Source organism: Chanodichthys erythropterus, chromosome 23 (genome assembly GCF_024489055.1).
Source record: "Chanodichthys erythropterus isolate Z2021 chromosome 23, ASM2448905v1, whole genome shotgun sequence".
Taxonomy (NCBI): Eukaryota; Metazoa; Chordata; class Actinopteri; order Cypriniformes; family Xenocyprididae; genus Chanodichthys; species Chanodichthys erythropterus.
This window is the reverse complement of record NC_090243.1, coordinates 6,093,889-6,116,712: the sequence shown is the minus strand read 5'-3', so window position 1 is coordinate 6,116,712 and position 22,824 is coordinate 6,093,889. Positions and strand designations below refer to the sequence as shown.

General features: G+C 33.5%; 1 protein-coding gene across 2 annotated transcripts in view; it reads right to left on the bottom strand.

The window, feature by feature from the left end:
• Positions 1-21,561, bottom strand: part of tpk1 (thiamin pyrophosphokinase 1) — an 84,526-nt gene extending 62,965 nt beyond the window's left edge. The window contains exons 1-3 of one of the 2 annotated variants that reach the window (XM_067378403.1): positions 21,486-21,561; positions 17,275-17,345; positions 11,522-11,596 (exon numbers count right to left, since the gene is read on the bottom strand). In XM_067378403.1, the coding sequence (XP_067234504.1) occupies positions 11,522-11,596; positions 17,275-17,314 (115 nt within the window). In that variant the 5' untranslated portion in view covers positions 17,315-17,345; positions 21,486-21,561. The other variant, XM_067378404.1, reaches the window with a different exon arrangement.
• Between the last annotated feature and the right edge of the window lie 1,263 nt (positions 21,562-22,824).

The following is a 22,824-nucleotide window of genomic DNA, read 5'->3' as shown; positions in this document are numbered from 1 at the left end:
CAGTCAACCTTGCATTTGTACTGCAGTGTCTGCAGTTTAAAGGCTATTCTATGTCAATCACTGACTGACATAAGCTACTGAGAGTTTTATAATGGGATTTTTCAATAAGTAAAATAAAGCCTGTGGTAAACATAACTTGACGATACATTGACGTTTTGTTCTACAATGTACACTGCCCACACTCACATCCCAAGCTGTCTTGTCTAGTTACTTATTAAAAATGTTTTCAAAAAATGGACACAACTGCGTTTTCACTACGGGTATGTTATCAAAGAAAAGTTCTGTTTACCACAGGCTTTATTTTACACAAAAATCGAAAAAACCCATTATAAAACTCTATAGGAAAATCTCTAAGGAACCAGCGGCGAATTAGTCTTCCGGGTTCTGACATCATACTTGCACCACTCGATAAATCAGCAAGGCATTAACTACACAAAAAAAGGGCTGGCAATCAATTATAGATCAATGAAACACATGACAAAAGTCTTCAAATGAACATTCTATTATTGTAACAAGAAAACTGGAAAGATGTTAAAGGTTTTTTGCATTAAATAAATAAATAAAAAACTCATCATAGCAAATTAATGGTATCTATCCTTCCATCCATCAACCTGTCTATCCATACATCATCCATCCATCCATGCTGATAAAAGCCCCTAAATGAATTTAATGAATTAAGACATTAAAACTCATCTTTGATCACCAAAATGACAAATGTAAACATTTTTTTCCTGTGAAAAAAAAATCTTCATACCTTAAAATAGCTTGAATGTAACTCTACACCCTTGCATTTAGTATACGTGGACCTATTAATATGCTAATTAGCCCCGCCTCCACTCACTTGCATGAGCTCAGAGATCCACTCGGTCAACTTACTGAGGTAAATGCTGCACAATGGTATGGCTTTTTTACAATACAATACTCACATAATCCGACGCATGCATGCAGTATACATGATGAACACTTTGTAAAGATCCATTTTGAGGTTTATATTAGCTGTGTAAACTTTGTTTATGCACTGTTTTAGGCAAGCGCAGGCTTCGGGGGCAGAGAGCGCGCAATTTAAAGGGACAGCAACCTGAATCGGTGCATTTCTAATTATGCCCCAATAGGCAGTTAAAAAATTTATTTAAAAAAAATCTATGGGGTATTTTGAGCTGAAACTTCACAGACACATTCAGGGGACACCTTAGACTTATATTACATCTTGTAAAAGAACATTCGATGGCACCTTTAATGATTGGCATTTTGCTTGACTATGTTATCAAACAGATAATAATGTGTTAAACCATGCTCCCTTTCGCCATCTCAGTCTGCCTTCTAACAATCAGTATCCTTGAAACGCTTTGCACAACTCAGAACATCAGTGGAGAAAGGAATATAGTTCAACATTGTAATATACATCATACACCCACTATATTGATAAATCTACCTGAATTTTTATATCAACAGAAAAATATACCGGGTCATGGTTAATGATATGCTAAAGCCTGCAAGCACATTGACGTGATTGGTTACAAGGTAGTTTGTGATGTCACAAACACCAGCGATTTCAAACTGTGTTTTTGAAACTGTCTTTAGTTCACTGCAGTTTAAAACAAAAATACTCAGCAATGGTGTTGACTTTGAATTTGCACATGGTTTGTCTTATAAAGCATATTAAAAACACGACATAGACATACAGTATAAACAACATTAAAACTTGATTTTCAACACAGGGGTACTTTAAGACTATTTAACATTAAAAGAGTAGTTTGTTAGTGCAAAATGATAAAATTATTAATCAAAAAAGCAATAATACACACACACACACATATACATCTATATATATATATATTATATACATATATATATATATATATATATATATATATATTATATACATATATACATATATATATATATATATATATATATATATATATATATATATATATATATATATATATATATATATACATATATATATATATACATATATACATATATACATATATATATATATATATATATATATATATATATATATATATATATATATATATATATATATATATATATATATATATATATATATATATATATATATATATATATATATATATATATATATATATATATACATATATACATATATATACATATATATATATATATATATATATATATATATATATACATATATACATATATATATATATATATATATATACATATATACATATATACATATATATATATATATATATATACATATATATATATATATATATATATACATATATACATATATATATATATATATATATACATATATACATATATATATATATATATATACATATATACATATATATATATATATATATACATATATACATATATATATATATATATATATATCTACAAATATATACATATATATATATATATATACACATATAGATATATATATATATACACATATATAAATATATCTATATATACAGATACATATATATACATATATATATATATATACATATACATATATATATATATATACATATACATATATATATATATATACATATACATATATATATATATATACATATACATATATATATATATATACATATACATATATATATATATATACATATACATATATATATATATATATACATACATACACACATATAAATGAGCAATATCACACGAGTAGCCGTGCGATATGGCTGTATATCAGCACGCTGTGATTCGTCCGTAGCGGGCTACGAGTGTGATATTGCGTTTATACAACAGTTCGACGGCACGAGTGTGTAAATAAATAAGAACAACAACGGAGTGTCTTTAAAACCCTCTTTTGTGCAGCACTACTTCCTTCGCCACGGATTCAAATCTCAAGTTCACAGTTGAACCAAGCCTCCATTACTAACTCTAAAATGTCACTTTAGATCTAGTAACGAAGGAACGTTGAGTCGCTTCATTGAAACACATTGAATTTTCTACAGTATTAGAGAGAGAGAGAGAGAGAGTAGGCTATTACCTGTGTCTGGTAAATTGCATTACATTCATTCATCAAGTCGATGTCCATAATATTACATCCTTTATACAAGTCCGTTTGAATGTCCGCTGAGGTAAGCGATCTTTGTATTTGTCTTTTTTTCAGCTTTGGGTATTTTCCATCCATAACACCACAGCGCTAAAACAACTTCCTTTTGCAAAAGTTCCTTTCAATTTAAAAGTCTCACTGACTAATTCTCCTGTAAAGTGTTGCCGCCATCTAATGGCGTATTAATGTAATGTTCACTCAATCCATATTACTTAATGGACATATTTATATAAAATAATATTTATTGAACAACATATAAGCACATTTGTACAGTTCAGTCAAACATAAAGCACTAGTTATAAAAAAAATAGGTCACCATTTACGCTGGTATGTGGGTTTTACAAATATTTAACAAATTAAAAGAATTTTAAAGAGCTTGTGACAAAACCTCCTAACTCCATTGGATCCTCAAACTGTCAATCAAACCTCATTAATCCGCCTCACCTCGTGAAGGAAGTGCGCACGCAGTTTGGACATCTCTGTGCAATGCAAAGGTAAATAAAGATCTGATGTTTGAAAAAAAAAAAACCTTGTAAAGCGTTTTCTTTACTCAAAAAAACGTGTTTATAAAGTTTAATGTTTTACATATTTGAAGCGGATAAGAGTCTGCCCCGTCTAGTTGTAGTCAATGTGCTATATGTAACGTAACGTTTATTATTATCAAATTTAATATAGCACAATTCGACTTGCTCTGTAACAAATAATAGATTAATAAGACCAAAGACTGCCCCTTCTATGTACTCAAATTGAATTATGTCTTGTGTTTAACCACTATAAGAGCCAGCGGCAAATCCCCGAGGCACTGGCTGAGATGAAGCTGTTCTCGGCGGTTACAGAAGCACTGAACGGCCGCTGACGCACTCGAGATTGCATCTCCGAAAACGTCAAAACAAATTGTAAAATAGGCGCTGTTATTAAATATGAGTCACATATTTCAGGTCTAAACAACTACATTCTCGCCTAAAAAACTATTAAAACTACAGTTCGTGGTACAAGAAGTAGTATTTGTAAAAATTACGGTTGATTTGATCGGCCGCCATGACGGTCACTTCAAGCGGAGTGATACAAACGGTGAAAAGGCAATAGGAGTGCTGTTATCACTGAAATATCGCATGGCTATCAGCCAATCAGATTCGAGAACCAGACAGAACAGTTGTATAAATATAAATATAAAATATATATATATATATAGTATTATTTATTTATTTTTACAATGGTGCAAGGTTCACGACTCTCTGTAATGACCCACATAATATATACTTACAAAGACACAAAATCATTTTCTCTTCAGTTGAAAATATGCCTCATGATGATGCATCCAGGCCAGTAATTCATTAGTTCCCAGACAGCTAAATTGGTCTGGAAAAGACATCATTATTTGTTCATAGTGTGATTACATTGGCGTTTTCAATGCAGTCTCGGGAGGTGAATCAAAGAAGCTGTTCTGTAAAGATCCCATCAAAGTAAACAGCATGCAACATCTCTAGCCGGAAAACAGGGCGTAATTCAGTGTAGCCGCGAACTCCAGCTAGGAGCAAGACTTGAAAGCTCCGGGCTGAATGCAAATGACTCATTATTCCGACACCAGGCAGATATATTAATATGAAGACTTCAATAAAATGAAGACTTAACCACATGCAGAGCACTATAGGTAATAGTATAACATCCTTGGCCATGAATCTTGAGAATCGACGGCACTTAAACTGCTTTCAGTTTTAAATGTGCTGTGAATATCTAACCTGTGGGTTCAATCACAACTGCAAGATGATGAACATGATCTGCTTTGCCTAAAGCTTTGAATTTAAGAATCACCATCTTTGGCATCAGTCAAACAGGTAATGAACAAAGAATCAGTGAGTCATTACAATCAAAATTAATTTAATCTATAAAATGAATTAATTTTGAACCTTAAAAAAAGAGTTTGCGGTGGGGCCCTCCAAAAGTAAACAACCAACCATTCTCACTTTTTAGTGAGGCAGCATTACGACGGACGGAGATGCGGGAGGGGGTAAATCATCTTTGAATTCTCACTACTGAAGCCCTGGTGCAGGACAGATAACCTTGTAAATAAACACTTCATAATCCACCAGCGGTGCTTCCTCTTCCTGTCATGAACTTTTGCTACTCGGTCGGTGTTTTATGGGGGACAAATATTGATGAGGCAGACTTTGCTGTCGCTGATTTAATGTCTTTTGGCAGCGGAAGTGAAGTGAAGCCTGTGGCCTCTGTAAATCAAAGAGGGCTGAGTGGTCAACGAGCAAAATGGAAGGTTAGTTTGCCTTTTAAGATGCCTTCTTTATGCTCAAAAGAGTTGAGAGAAAGAGAATGACTACAAAACTTTTAATTTAAGTCTATAATTTTGTTTTTCCTTTGAAATAAGACGCTTGAGCAGAATGTATTTTTAATAGACTTTTTTACAGACACAATTCATTTGATACTTGCTGTCTGTTGCAGAAGGCATTTCTCCTTCTAGAGAGCATCTGATTGGACAATAAACTAGTGGAGTACAAAATGAGTCATCAATATTTTAACTCCATTTTCCTGGAAGAGAAAAACTAAATTTTAAATGTATAAATTACTGTTCAAAAGTTTGGAGTCAGTAAGATTTTTTTATGTTTTTGAAAGAAGTCTCTACCAAGGCTGCATTTATTTGATCGAAAATACAGTGAAAATATTTTGAAATATTACAATTGAAAATGACTTTTTTCAGAATGCTCAAATTTAAGTAAACAATAATTATAATTAAGTCTAAATAACATTTTTCAGTTTATGTTTATTAAAGTCCACTGTACTTAAAACTATTGTTTACCATAATGTTTCTCATTTTTCTATTATTTTGATGCAGTGGTTGTAAAACCCGATAAGTTCAGAATACTCAAAACATTCAAGTAAACAACTCAAAAATTATTTTAATAGAACTTAAATTTATTTTGTACTACACAAACTTGCTAATTACAATTTAATTGAAATATTGAATAAACTAACACCTAGGGCTCTATCATACACCCGGCGCAATGTAGGTGTTTTTTGCAACCTGGTCTCATGACGAAAACGTACCTGTGGGCACGTTTTCGCGAGTCGCGTACATAACGCTGCAGTTTTGATGCAAAATGTCCACTGAGTGGCGCTAAAAGCGTGTTCCTTTTATTTTTATTTTTTTGTCGGAGCAGATAATAGGGTGAATGCGGTACGTTTTTATGACGTTGCTTTTTAGACGAATCGCCGCGCTCCGTTGCGTTTTAAAATAACTTCCCACCGACACTACGCCTAAACCTACCCGATAGTGTTAACAAAAGCAAACGTGACATAAGAAGCATCCACGAACGTGTACCGTTTTTCAGCTCGTTTAGATCTCTCTTTGAGCTCTCTTTTTTTTTTGCCGTCAGTCACCTTTCACCGGCCTCTAGCGTTCGTTTCTGTCGGAAACTGCAGCGAGACGTACTCGTCGGAACGTAATTTTGTGTCTCGCGAAAACATGCCCACGGGTACGTCTCTCCTATGAGACCAGGTTGGTTTTTTGCTAGTTTCAGCCCGAAGCAGTTATCATTTTCACATTTTGCGCCACACTGTTTAAATATCAAATGCATTTGTGCCTATGGGCGTGCTGGTATGAAAACGAGGTGTTTTCAGGTGCATTGTTGGCACAAAATGACTGTGCATTGAGCAACAAAAACCTGGTCTAAAGTCAATGGCGCAGTATTTGTTTTGCTATTTAAAGAGTGTGTTGGTAATATGCGCCTATATGCGGGTGCACAGCGCACATACATTCTGCTTATTACACACACACGGATGCGCAGCAGCGCACAAACATGCAAAATATTAAAAATAAAAGGATTACAATCTAAAAGATTATTATTGTGTGCATAAAGATAAAAATGTTTAGGTGGAATCCAGCTTTTCCTGTAGATGGTCTGCTCGCATGCTTTAACTTCGTGCATGAGCAGGTCTGTTTCTTCACTAGACAAGCGTTCAGTTTTCCGCTTGCAAATTCCGCCATGTAAATAGCGAAACCTCCATGGCGTGAACGCAACTGGCTTTTAAATGGACAGGGAGATCTGACTCTGATTGGTTTATTGCACGTTACACACAAAACACACCCATTACTCATTAAGAGAATAGGGACATCCCTTTTAGACCATGCGCCGGATATGGCAACCATTTTTTTGGTTCTTAAACGACCAAAAGTGGATTCGGACACACCCTAAGTGCCATTTTTTTGGTTCTTAAACTACCAAAAGTGGATTCGGACACACCCTAAGTGCACTTGCTTTTCAGACCATGCGCTTAGATCATTAAAATAGCGCACCTACTCTTTAAGCTTAAGTTTTAGTTAGCAATAGCACATTAGCATGCTCTAATGTAACCATCAAAGAAACTACCACTATTATTTACTTGCATGAACTGTTAATCATTCAGTACATATAGCTTTGAAGTTCTGCAGCCCATTCCTGACCTAACCACAGGCGCTACTCTTCACCACAATGGTAACCCAACAAAACTTCAAGTGATCCATGAAGTGATCCAAACTCATAATCATCTCATTGACCAAAACGCTCAAAAACATTAAAAAAAGAACACTGCCAAAACTCTATTGCTGTGTTGCAAAACAAACGCAGGCCCTTTCACACTTTTCAAAACAGAAGGAAGAATAATAGTGATTTCAAATACCACAATATGTGGAAAAAGGTTTCTGGACAGGAGAGAAAATTGGCATACTAGAGTGTGTTTGATTTCTGTAGCACTGTCAATTCTTCAACACACCAAGTTTTTATCAAAACAGGAAGTTTGAAGCATTTCCTTCATTAAAACACCAGTGTTAGATGAGGCTGGAGAGGAACAGCGTACAGGAGGTGACTAAGGCTTCAACAAATCTGATTTGATTTTCAAATTCAAACTTTAAGAATGACAGTCCACACTGTCATTTTGCAAGTGATGAAATTTGTTTTTGACAGTGTAGTCAATGTCAGGTGTGATGAATATCACTGATGATGTCAGCAGAATAGCAAGAGACTTTCTCGTACAGCAACTAAGAGTGTAAGTGTGGAAGTTTTGCCTCTGCTCATGTCTATAGTAGCGTGACATCTCACCATGGTGCTGAACTAATAAGGTGTGTGAGACAACATAAGTGACATTTTACACACAAATTCATATCCAAAACCACTGACTTGTACACTAATTTACATTCACTACATAGTTAATGTCGTCTATATGATGAAAGAGTGAATGAAAATGAGTGTAAAAGAAGCTCCATAAAAAATATAAATGTAAAAATTCTGACAATGCAAAAAAAAAAAAAAAAAAGGTTAAAAATAAGATTCATGTGGTTTGGATTGGGTTTGTAAACTTTGTATTTCATGTGTTTTTTGCTGTTCACACTTCAAAAAAACTAAACAGATTTGAGTTGGGCACATCAAAAATGATTTTTCCACTTGTTACATACCAATTGTCTGAGGGAAAGTTCTGGTTTTACATACACTACCATTTCAAAACTTTGGGGTCAGTAAGAATTTTTTTTATTTAATACTTTTATTTAGAAGGGATGGATTAAATTGATTAAAAGTGACCGTAAAGACATTTACATTGTAATAAATAACATTGTTACAAAATTTTAAAATAAATGTTTTTCTATTCATCAAAGAATACTGAAAAAAATGTATCATGGTTACCCCTAAAATACTACACAGCACAACTGTTATAATAATAAGACCCACCAAAACCCACCAAATCAGCATATTAGAATGATTTATGAAGGATCATGTGACACTGAAGACTAGAGTAAGGATGCTGAAAATTCAGTTTTGCCATCATAAGAATCACATTTTAAAATATATGAAAAAAGAAATCAGAATTTCAAATTGTAATAATATTCCACAATATTAATGGTTTTACTGAATTATCGATAAAATAATGCAGCTTTGATGAGCACAAGAAACTTCTTTCAAAAACATAAAAAGAAATCTTACCAACCCAGACTTTTGAATGGTACTACACTCTAAAAAATTCTGGGTTAAAAATAACCCAAGTTGGGTTAAAAATGGACAAACCCAGTGGTTGGGTTAAATGTTTGACCAACTTGCTTGTCAGTTTCATTTAACTCATCTATTATTTAATAAATACTATACGGCTGGCTTAAAATGAAGCCAAAATAAATTTTGTATATAAAAAAATAATATACTGATTATGACTCTTGCTAGAGGCAAGAGTTATAATCAAAAGGTGAACATTTATTAATAAGCAATATAATAAATGTTTATTTCTTAATTATTATTTATTAAACATATTAATAAATGTTAATTTCCAACCTTTTTGGATTCATTTTAAGTGAGCAATATAGCTTTTTTTTTTTTTTTTAATTGAGTTAGATGAAATAAATAAAACTACCCAGCAGGTTGAGTCAAACATTTAACCCAACCACTGGATCAAAACAACCCAATCACTGGGTTTGTCCATTTTAACCCAACTTAGGTTATTTTTAACCCGTCATTTTTTGGAGTGTAGGGTACAAAACAGAAATAGACCTGAGAGTAGTTGGCATATTTATTTTGATGCTAACAAAGACAAGGCTGTGAGTAGCAAAAAGTACAGTAGGATGATGGACACACAAGTAACAAACTACAATATAATGAACAAACTGTTCCTCACAGCCTTGTTTTTGCTAGTTTTGAATTAAGTATGGCAACTACTCTGAAGTCTAAGCATATAGCATACATCTACTAATCCACTAGTAAGTTACTTCTGCACAAAGCATTTCCGGTTCTAAATTCAGTACTAACAACTAGACTAAGAAAGAAGTGAACTTTTCAAAGCAGTTTTGACAAGAGTCCAAAAATGTGTTGGTATCTGCAAAGAGCGGTCTTTGATCACCCAGTCCTATAGGGAGCTGCTGGTGCCACAGGCCCATAGGGCTGCACTTCTAAGGCTCACTGGAGGAGGGGCTGAGCTCCCTGCCCTGGTCCCTCAAGGAAAACCATCTGGATATGATTTCCATGCTCCCAGCAACGCACTCTTTGCCCACCTGCTTTGCCTCCAGAGCAAAGCTGCATGAAAAATGCACAGCAATCTCTGATGCAAGGGCAGAGGAATTACATGATCAAGAGTTTTTAAATGAGATCAGCTTATGAAATGGAAAAAAAAGCTAGCGCAAGATAGTTGACAAACTCTCACCCGCATAAAAAAGCGGCAACCATCTTAAGAGAAGCATCTACATCAAATGAAAAACAAGTAGAAAGCAATTTCTTGACTTATTTTACTGATGAACGGTTTGAGAGCCCGAAAAATCATGTATGTAAAAACTAGGGCAATCAAATGAATGCACAAAATTAGTCCAATTAATTATGAAAACAGAGTGCAATAGGAAAATGAATGCAATTAATCATGCCCCCCTAAACCTTTGTTAAAAATGGTGTTCAATAATTTATGTTCAGAAATGTTTTTCAATTATTTAGTCATCTGCTTCAGTAATGCAATGTCTGATGTAATGAATAATCTTCAGTTAAGGAAGTTTCACAGCAAAAATACATTAATAAATATGATTAATTAATTAGAATTTCATGAAGTGAATTAGATTACGTTTTTAATTGACTGACAGCTCTAACATTCATATTTGCATACTTATGCTATGCCAGTTTACAGTATAAATAGTGTGAATAGTGTGTTCACAACAGTGTTCATTTAGTATTATTATATACCATTAAATTTATTAATATTTTGAGTGTATATATAGCTTTTATTTTATATTTTCAGTTTTCATTTAAATTTTTTCTGTAAATTTGTAACAGGCTTGTCATTTTTATTTAGTGTTTTTTTTTCATATTTCTATTCAGCTTTGATTTATATATTTTTTTCAGTTTTAGTTGTAGTAATTTTAGTGATTCAGCTTATTTTCATTTAAGTTTTGCAAGTTATTTTAAGATCTAATATTTATATAGATTGATTTCAATTAACGAAAACCATTTTAATAGTGTTAGTTAACAATATCAACACTGGGTCACACCAACAATTTCAACAAGAGAGAACATAGTGCATAGTATAAGTGTGTAATATTCAGGACACAACTTATAACTAGTCATGATCTACAATTCAATACAAGAGCTATACTTCAGGCTGCAACTGAAAATTGTTTGGGATCAACAAATAAAAAGGTTCCTGAAAGCACACAGCACTATAAAGACAAACAGAAAAATAAATGTTATATAATCATACCTCATCCAGCAGGGGATCAAAAAGATGACTAATGCATTATGGGTTATAGGGGGCTTTATAGCCCACAGTGCCTCTATACATCACCAATTAGGCCTGTCTGACCTTATCCAGAGAGTTCTGTGCCACGTATGTCACCATTCTCTACTTCACAAGCAAGCCAGACGAGCACAGACAAGCATCAAATCAAAAGCCGATGTGTGATATTCATCACAAAATCAATACCTTTACTCCACAGCACATGGAAGTACCGCTCATCCACCAGCTGATTCAGGATAACCAAGCAAATCCTCTGTTTTCCTGGTGAAAGAACACAAAAGTGAACATTAATAAGCAGAAATATTTCAGCAGCATCCTGTGGTTATGATATAGTCTCTGTCCTTCCATTTACAGTGTGCAACTGAGAAAAACACATTGTAATATTTAGCTTCATCTGGTGAGATTTAGCTCTAAATAGAAGCAGCTAATGAAAACAGAGAGTAATGACTGTGATAATACAGGCTAAGGCCTTTGGTGATTGTCTAAACACAAACTCCGATGTATTTTCACAACTGCTAGATGTGCTTTATGTGTAGCAATTTAAAGCAAGTTGTGTAATATTAACAGATCAATTTCAGCTAATTTTACAGATATTATAAAACACCTAAAATGTAAAAGATCACTTTCATTCTTGATGATACTGAAGAAAATCAACTATAGTCAGTGAAGGACAGATTTTTTTGAATAGTAGTATTTATTTAAATGAATGATTAAATAATAAATTACAGTATGAAAATGAAAATTCTTAATCTTTCATCTTTTTTTTGTGTAAAATATAATTTCTCATTTCATTTTTGTTGGGAAGCAGTTTCTGATCCAACTATATAGTCTGAAACACTATATACTGTAGAAGAAAACAAAATTTGGTTACACTATAATTTTGAAAATTATAATTTTCGCTTTTTATGCTTCAAAATAATGTACTGTAAGGCATCCCAGTGCACCAAACAATCAAAAACTGCATGGGTTCACACATTTAATTGTGATACGTTTCAGAGCCAAGCTGCTCACACATTTGTAATTATAGTTATTCTAACATGAAGCAAATCAAACGTTTCTCCGTACAGCACAATTGAAGTCTCTATGTGGATAAAGGCTGGCAGGATTAAGGACATACATCAGCTTTAGTGCATTGTTTTTTTTTTTAGTGCACAATGTTAAAAAAGAATCACCAACATCACAGGATGAGGAAATGTGGTGAGTGTACGTGTCAAAACAGTCTCCGAATAAATCACAAGTATCCTGATGCAGGCGTGAACAAAACACATCTTGCGGAACAGACTGGGGAAATATCAAGGTCCTGAGGTGCGAAAACATTGTATAAACTAATGAGAGCTATCGCAACACCCTTGACAGTGGCGAAAGGTAGACAACTCAAGAAGAAACAACATCTGTATTTTGCAACGGTTATACAAAATCTTTTTTTTTTTTCTTCTTTTTTTTTCTTCCACATTTCAGTCACAGATCTCCTCTTCCTGTAAATTACATTTTTGACAGCACACACTTTTAGTAGGGCACCAAGGACGTTTTCCACATTTGAATATTCTTCTCCGGGAATTATCAATTGAAATACACAGAAATTATCATATACCAAATTAGCTGAGAGCTTGCTGTTCATTAGGATACAACAAATTTGCAATTCAACACAAACAAGCTGGGTTTGATTAGTTCACAAATTGGAATGAATAGGACATGAAACGCAATTTCTTATTCTAAACAGAGTTCCATTAAATATACATTTATTGAATATGTATGAATCGAAGGATCGTAAGCACATGCTGAGACATGAGAATTGAGAATGCCGTATTTTTGGACTAGGTCAAAAATCTGGGCCATGTCTTCAGTCTTCATTTCACTGAAGGGCTATATAGAACATTTCAGAGAAGTGTAAGGTCACATGAGTCTATCTATTCCAGGGTATTTCTGTTCTCTTGAGTCTTTTGTCTCAAAATCTCTTGAGTATGTGAACCTTATGAGAAAACGGTGTGAAAATTAAGTACAGCAAGTACACTAAAAACAGGTCTTTACAGGAGAGAAAAGCTCTGTAGAAGCAAGAGTAAACAACTTTTAAGTTGAGATTCTGATAAAAAAAAAAAAAAAGACAGATATACTGTACAGCGTGTCCATCATTATTAGGCAAGTCAATATTCTGATCATATTTTTTACCAAGCACATTTTACCAATTCCAAGCCCCATCAATCTTAATAACTACTATTGATTTTGTATATAATCATTTAAGTGATATATAATTGTTAAAGCCTGGAAGTGAAAAATGCCTTATCTCAAGATCTGTTAATGTACTAAAAACATATTTAAATCAGTTCATGTGAGTACAGTGGTTCAATATTAATTTTATAAAGTGACGGGAATATTTTTGGTGCGCCAAAAAGAACAAAATAACAACATATATAGTGATTTCAAAACACTGCTTCAGGAAGCTTCGCAGCACAATGAATCAGCGTGTTGAATCAGAGCCAAAGTCACGTGATTTCAGCAGTTTGGCGGTTTGACACGCGATCCGAATCATGATTCATTTATGCTCCAAAGCTTCATGAAGCAGTGCTTTTAAATCGGCCATCACTATATAAGTCGTTATTTTGTTTTTTGGTGCACCAAAAATATTCTCGTCGCTTTATAATATTAATATTGAACCACTGTACTCACATGAACTGATTTAAATATGTTTGAGAGAGGAAATGTCATTGCTGGCTATGGAGGCCTCACTGAGCCATCGGATTTCAACAAAAAATCTTAATTTGCGTTCTGAAGATTAACAAAGGTCTTACAGGTGTGGAACATGGAGTGGAACGGAGTAATAAATGACATTAATTTAATTTTTGGGTGGACTAACCCTTTAAGGTGTGACCATTGGACAAGAAATGCTCATTGGGGCAGCAGGGTCACAGGTAGAGAAGAAAAAATGCATGTTAACTGCAAAAGACTTTAAAGAGTTTCTGGTGGTTTCACACTTAATTCTTTGCCTTAATTCTTAGTCTCCAGTGCCACCATTTTCCAAAACTCCAAACTACCTGGAGTCTCCAGAAGTATAAGGTGTCAGGCTCTCAGAGACTTTGCTATGGCAAGGAATCCTGAAACATGACACCCACTTAATAAGAACCACAAGCTGAAGTGTCATGAAATAGATGAAGACTGATTTTTAAAAAAGTTTTATGGACAGATAGGTTGAGAGTGACTCTTGAGGTATCAGCACCAGTTCAAGTCAGACAATGGCAGCGGTGACGAGGAGTCATGGTGTGAGCTGTTACTAACAATGAGCAAGATGGACCTTTCAGGGTTGGAAATGGACTTAAAATGAACTCCCAAAACTTACTGTCAGATTCTGGAAGATAAATACTTCAAACAATGGTACAAGAGGAAGTGGTGCTGGTCCCTCAGGAGTCACTCTCAACTTACCTGTCTATAAATCCTTAAAAAAAAAAAAAAAAAAATCAGTCTTCATGAATTTCACAACACTTCAGCTTGTGATTCTTATTAAGTGGGGATTTCAGAGTTTTTTAGAATTTTACCTTAGCAAAGAGAATCTGACACCTTGTACTTCTGGAGCCTCCAAGTAGGTCACAGTTCAGGAAAATCGTAGCACTGGAGACTAAAGGGTTCCTGATGGTTTCACACCCAATTCTTTACCTTAAAGGATTAGTTCACTTCAGAATGAAAATTTCCTGATAATTTACTCACCCCCATGTCATCCAAGATGTTTATGTCTTTCTTTCTTCATCCGAAAAGAAATTAAGGTTTTTGAGGAAAACATTCCAGGATTTTTCTCCATATAGTGGACTTCAACAGCTACCAACAGGTTGAAGGTCCAAATTTCAATTTAAATGCAGCTCTACACAATCCCAGACGAGGAATAAGGGTCTTATCTAGTGAAACGTGTTTTAAGACTTTTCACATTGAAACACTTTTTCAAGGCCTATTATGTCTTGTTAAACAGCATTATTTGCAGTTAGCGGTATAAGATGTATGTTTCGTGGTGAAATATGGCATAAAGTTGTACAACCATTTAGTAAATTCGACCATGAACCTTCTTCACCACCTTACCGGCAAAAATGTGCAGGGAGGATAACAGCAGGACAAAAGTTGATGTTAGTCATTGAGAATGCATTCATTACTATAATGACCACAGGAGGTCTCAGACACATTGAAAAAGCTTGGCTGCAATTCTTGGCCAATCATTAGAGCCTGATTACTTACTTTCCGGTCATGTATTTATGGTGCACCTACCCAGACAGGGATATAATTATGAATAAAAAAATTCCACCAGAAGACATCTATTATTTTGCTGTAGATTGCTCTCAGATTAAATGGGGCTGTTTTGTCCAGTTAATGCATGGGGGGCTGTTATCCATTTCTGTGAAAAGTTAACTTGACTGGTGGGATCATTAGCTGATTGCCAAATTGCTTCTACCATCTTGTTAAAAAGCAAAAAACTAAGTCACATCCAGCATTGCCTGGGAATACTTGGACTTGGAAATAAAGAAATGTGTTAAAGAGTTAGTTCAATCAAAAATGAAAATTCTGTCATTAATCATGTCGTTTCACCCCTAAGACCTTTGTTCATCTTTGGAACACAAATTAAGATATTTTTCATAAAATCCGATGGCTCAGTGAGGTTTCTGTTGCCAGCGAGACAATTAACACTTTCAATGCCCAGAAAGGTACTAAAGATACATTTAAAACCGTTCATGTGACTACAGTGGTTCAACCTTAATGTTATGAAGTGATGAGAATACTTTTTGTGCACCCAAAAACCCCCCCAAAAAAACGACTTTATTCAACAATATCTAGTGATGGTCGATTTCAAAACACTGCTTCATGAAGTTACGAAGCTTTACGAATCTTTTATTTCGAATCAGTGGTTCGGAGCGTACATCAAACTGCCAAAGTCCCCAGTGGTGAACCATTGAAATTTCGAAACACTTATCACGTAACGAAGCCTCGTTTACTGAAATCACAAGTTTGATATGTGCTCCGAAACACTGATTCTAAACATACGATTTTTAAAGCTTCGAAGCTTCATGAAGCAATGTTTCGAAATGATCCGTTACTAAATATTGTTGAATAAAGCCGTTATTTTGTTTTTATTGGTGCACAAAAAGTATTCTCGTCGCTTCATAACATTAAGGTTGAACCACTGTAGTCACATGAACTGCTTTAAATATGTTTTAGTACCTTTCTGTTAATTGTCTTGCTGGCAATGGAGGCCTCACTGAGCCATTGGATTTTATGAAAAATATAATTTGTGTTCCGAAGATGAACGAAGGTCTTATGGGTGTGGAACGACATTAGGGTAAGTAATTAATGACAGAATTTTAATTTTTGATTGAACTAACCCTTTAAATTGCTTGTTTTAATAATTCCTAATTTTTGCTCAAGTAAACAGCACAGTTTTAGGTTAATCTATTCATAGAACCAATAATAAATGTACAGATCTAATAAAAACACACCCAGAAATCCACATTGTGTGATAAAATATGCAAAACAGACATTTGGCATCATCAATATGCTCATGTTGGTGTAGTCTCATCTGTGCAAACCAAGTAAATGAGTAAAAAATGATTACACCTGAATAAACACTGTGGAGAAGCATATGAAAAGCAGAAATGATGGACATAGGAAACCATTTCATTCCTTTGAAAATCTTATTCTCATCCTCAGTGAATAAAAAAAAAAACACTGAAAGTAAAAGATTTTCATTAAAATTCAGTAATAACGTGTAAGACATAACACATTATAATAACTGTGAACATGCAAAGTGGCAAATTTAAAGTCTTTGTAAAATGTAGTCCATTGTAACAGTGCTGAACTTCTGTGATGTATTTATTAACTATGTTTATGTTCTTCTAGACAAAGTGTAAATCCATGCATGGGCAAGAATAAATACATTCAGACGTTTAAATTGGTTTCAAATGAATAAATACCTGAAGGCAAAAGGCAATCTAATGGAGCGAATTCATCCATGGTCGTGTTTATAATAAGCTGGATTCATCAACTGAAGAAGAAAGCAAATAAAAACATATTAAAGAGACAACAACAAAAAGGCTTTCGTTTCTGTAGAATGAATATCTGACAAATTAAATGTTCTAATCAAAACTTTATAATATGACAGATAAAGTAATACACTGAAATTTAAAACACAACAGATCATTTAAAATGTCTAATATACAAGATAAAAACATGGAAGAAATGTTCAGCGCTCACCTTCTTTCACAGTCTTGTCTATATGAACTCACTGCCCTGTGAATACTAACTTTTCCTATCCAACTTACTTATGCTCTACTCCTGTAATACGTTACTAGTTTAACTCAGGGTAGTCTCACACAGCCAGATTACTATTCCACACCACAGATTATTCTGATCAGGAACCACCCACGTAGAGAAGAGAAGACAACAGCACACATTTGCATGTGTGATATTGCTCAACAAACAAAAGCTTTTAGACACAATATTGTGTTACTTTTGTATTTTTGCTTAATATAATTTCAAATAAATATAAAACAACCACTGCATGCCTCCTATAGCAACACTAGGAGTATTTAATTCTTCAATGAATGAGTGTTTTTGAATAAATCCCTTGAGTGAAATTCAATGATGATAATAATAATAGCCTACATGTTAGCTCATTTTAATAATTTCAGAAAAGAACCCTTGTAAAATTTGCAATGAATGTGCAATGTAAGTGTATTTCAAATCTTAAAAGTATATTTTTTTTAAAAACCTGCTTGCATATAAAATAATATTACTGAAATAAAAGGCCACTTACAGAGAGTACACTTTCATGACTGTTTCATAACACATTTAAGTACACCTAAACATTAAAATGCATGTTGTAATAATGTCCAATTAAAACTTTTATGTTTTAATTATCTTCCATCATGCTTTAAAGAAGCTCACTTATGTTGATGTGTTGACTAACATACTAAAGCACATGTAAGGTATTACAATTATAACTGTAGTGTGTTGTTAATATTATATTTTAAGTTATATTTTAAATGTAATTACAACTTCATTATTACAAATGTGCAACTAAATATATTTAAACAATACATGACTTATAAGTTTAATTAGAAATTACATTAAAGTATATTTAGTTTATCATAAATAGTATATTTAGCTCAGGGTAGTATTTTAACAGTATTATAGTATTTAGTATAGTATTTTTAAAAGTTATTATGTAATTACATATGTTTTTAATTTAATTGAAATTAACACGACTGTTTGACTTGACTTAAATAAATTCATTCCATAAGAAGTACTCTTTCTAAAAGTATGTTAAAGTGCATTCATTCTTCACAGCTACATAGCTAAAGTTTTAAACAACACCTCATTTAAATGATAAACGGAAATGTTTCAAGCTTCAGAACCAGAAAGAGAATTTCATTGACTGATGTATGCTGTCCTGAAGCAGATATCTTATCCTGGCTGATTATGAAAGCACTGTTTGAGAGGACACCACTCTGAGCTTTATATACAAGATAAATATATAATTATTACTCAACACAGTGCAAAATGTCATTACTTGGATCAATCCTGCTGAGAGTAACAGATCAATGCAGGTAGAGAGGTGCATCCCTAACACTCTGCCAAAATGGATCAACATAGCAACTAAAAGGGGCTAATCCAACTTGACACCCACAAAACTATTGATGAAATCTGAGTGCTGTCAAAAAGACACTGCACCAGAAACTCAAGCAGGTGGGCCTTAAAGGAGCAGTGCATCCAAAAATGAAAAAATAATACAATAAATGATGAGTTGTCATCATCAATTTACCCTCATGTCAAATCAAATCCGTATGACTTTCTTTCTTCAATGGAACACAAAGAGACAGTTTGAAGAATCAATTTTTTTTAACCAGCTTCAAAAAAGGATGCAAAATCCCCATAAATGTACCCTAAAAATGGTTCATATGACTTATGCATTTTATTTTAATTGCTTTAAAGTCATGTGAAGCCATTTTTTTTTTGTGAATAATTTAAAGGAATAGTTCACCCTAAAATCCCAAAAGTTTACCCTCAAGCCATCCTTGGTGTATATGAATTGGTGTATATGAATTGGTGTATATTTCTTCTTTTCACCCAAACACAATCAAGAGTTATATTAAATAATATCATGGCTCTTCACAGTTTTGTAATGACATTGAATAGTGCCTGAATTTTTGAAGCTCCAAAAAGCGGATCATAAAAGTAATCCACACGACTCCAGTGGGTTAATAAATACCTTCTGAAGCAAAGCGGTGGGTTTTTGTAAGAAAAATATCCATATTTAAACCTTTATATTAATCTATAATCTCTGGCTTCCAGCAACAGCCGTCCGCGCATTCATGAGAAAGTCGAGTTCTAGCAGAAGGGTGACCTCTGACCTGACATCTGACGGGAAACTAGTGTTGTCAGAAGTACCGACCACGATACCAAGTCAAGAAATTTAAAAAATGTGACACTTTGAGCACTGTTGAGTAGATTCATAAACACCTCTGATTGGCACTGACCTCTGGTCAATGCACGGGACCATTTGAAAACACACGTAAGTGTCTGAATTTGAAAGCTGGAGTGGGAGCTTTTGAAAGGTCACCCTTCCGACTGCCAGAAGACAGTGATTATAGTTTATAAAGTTTTAATATAGATATTTTTCTTACAAAAACACATCGTATCGCTTCAGAGGGCATTTATTAACCAACTGGAGTCGTATGGATTACTTTTATGATTGATGAATGCGCTTTTTGAAGCTTCAAAAACTGGGAACGCTGATTGTGTTCGGCTGAAAGAAGAAAATCGTATACACTTAGGATGGCTTGAGGGTGAGTAAATTATGAGATGATATTCCTTTTGGGGTTAACTATTCCTTTAAATGTTCTTCCCAATAGCTGTTTACATGTACGGTTATAAACCATTTATAATTGAATGACTGTCGGACTGAAAAGCCTTGATATAAACACCTCAATCAATTCAAATGAAATTTCGATTGGATTGAAAGGAGAGGTGGAGGCCTGAAATAATATGATCAACAGGAAAAAATTAGGCATGAATCAGACTATTTTCTCTATCGGACTCAAAAATACTCTACAACCAAGCGCACAGGCATGGAAAAGAGTGACCAGCCCAATCCTTTAAAATGTCTCCATTTGTGTTCCAGAGAATTAAGTCACACATGTGTTTGTTTTGGAAGTTGCTTTTGAGAATTTGCAATTAGTATAATTACTATCATTAAATTGTTGAAACATTCATCAGCTTGAAAAAGTGATTCTGAAGGTAAACACCTCACAATTATCTTCATCACAACACAGTAAAAGACAAGGGTTTGAGGGAGTTTTTTTTTTACTTCAAAAGGAAAGACTAACAGTAATTAAAAAAAAAAAAAAAAAATCAGCCTTATCAATGGCTAAAGTAAGTTCTTTCTTTCCTCCATTGTGTCTTTAATGAATTTGGCCCTTGTTGTGTAATTTTTTCCCTCTGGGTGTTTTTGTAATTAGCTCTATTGACTGAAATTTCAAGGCTCTCTGACTTAGTCCGGGGAAATTCTCTGCTTGACATCAGTTGTTTTTGTACTTTAAAGAAGAGCCAGAGTTCATTCTAAGGTTGAGTGCCCAAATAATTTAGTTTACAAACTTTAATAACTCCCTCATTATGTGCACAACTAAATCACACAAGTGCTTCTTCAGACACAGAATGTATTTTTAATGAAAGTCAAATATCATTATCTACAGCTTTCAGCTCTGGCACGATTTCACTCAAATCTTTAGCAAAGCTCACCACTTAAACTTTAGCAGGCCGAGTTTCACACTCTAGTCTCTCAAAGTAAACCTCAAGAGATATTGTAAAGAATAATTACACCACGAAAATTAATACATACATGTACATTATATAAACTATAAGAAATAATCCGTCCATAAAAGTGATGGAGAAGATAAACATGCCATCAAAATGTACAGAGAACCCACAGCGACTTACTGAACACTTACTGAACATTTGGCTTTTTCACAAACCTAGACAGCTGACAACCTAAACAGCAGAGATATGCGCGTTCAGCGTTCGACTAGAAAACATTTTTTGAGGGCATCAAACGCGAATAAAGTCGCTGTCTAGGTAGTCAGCTCGCTAGGTTAACAGATACAGCATGTATCTCTAGTGTACTCACTCTGTGAATGGATATCCAGCAGCATGTGTCCAGTCCACATTTGTGTACAATCAACGAGTGCCGAAGACAAGCGCTTGAGCTCCAGAATATTGTGTGACGTTTGTCACAGCGACATCTAGAGGTGGATTGTGCACCTACACGGATTCTATTGAGGTCGTCACCCAGAATGCGATAGATAGATAGATAGATAGATAGATAGATAGATAGATAGATAGATAGATAGATAGATAGATAGATAGATAGATAGATAGATAGATAGATAGATAGATAGATAGATAGATAGATAGATAGATAGATAGATAGATAGATAGATAGATAGATCTGTAAAAATAAATAAATACACAATTAAATAAGGGGTACATAAGTTATTAAATAAGTAAATAAATACTTAGGTAAATAAATATAGAACAAGAAAAGATTTAAATAAATAAACAAAAATGCAAAAATAAATGAATACACAATTAAACAAAGGGGTATATATATTTAAAAATTATAAATTAAAAAAATTAATGTTTTTTTATTTTGATAGATTTGTTTCTTGTCTTTCCAACACTGTAAAAAAAAATCCCAGTAAAATTTATGGTAAAAAACCGGCAGCTGTGGTTGCCAGAACTTTACCGTAAAAAATACAGTAGCAACGTAAAAAAAAAAAAAAAAATTGTTACATTTATGGTAAAATAATGTATTTCATTAACTGATATAATGTTAATTTACCAACCTAATGAAGAACTAATAATATCTGTTTTGTACCTTTATAATACACTGACAGTCACCAAACACAGTGGTGATTAGAGTCACATGATGAATCAGAGTTCATCACAAGCAGCTTTTCCACAAGCTGAGGAGGACAATACTAATATATAGAAGGTGCACACAGTGTCATTCACACACACACTAAACACCATCATGGTAACATGCATGAAATTTTAAAAATGCAATAAACATTAATTTAACAACATTAGATTTAACATAAAACCCTAATGTACATAACTGATTAGATAAAAATGAGAAAAACTAAGAAGAAACAGAGTTATTTCAACGAAAATATATCAAATCTGAAGTGTCACGCAGGGAATTGTGGGAATGTCAATTTACGTTTTTTCACTGTAAATTTTACAATGAATTGTTATTTTTCACTTCCAAAAACTGTGAATTTAACTGTATTTTACCGTAAAATTACATTAAATGTATCGTTAGATCTATTACAGTTATTCACCGTATATAGTATGGAAACTTTCTGTAAACCAATTGACAGTTTTTCACCGCAGCATTTTTACAGTCTTTTACTGTTAAAATCACGGTCATTTTTTACAGTGATATGTTTTCTAATATAAACTGA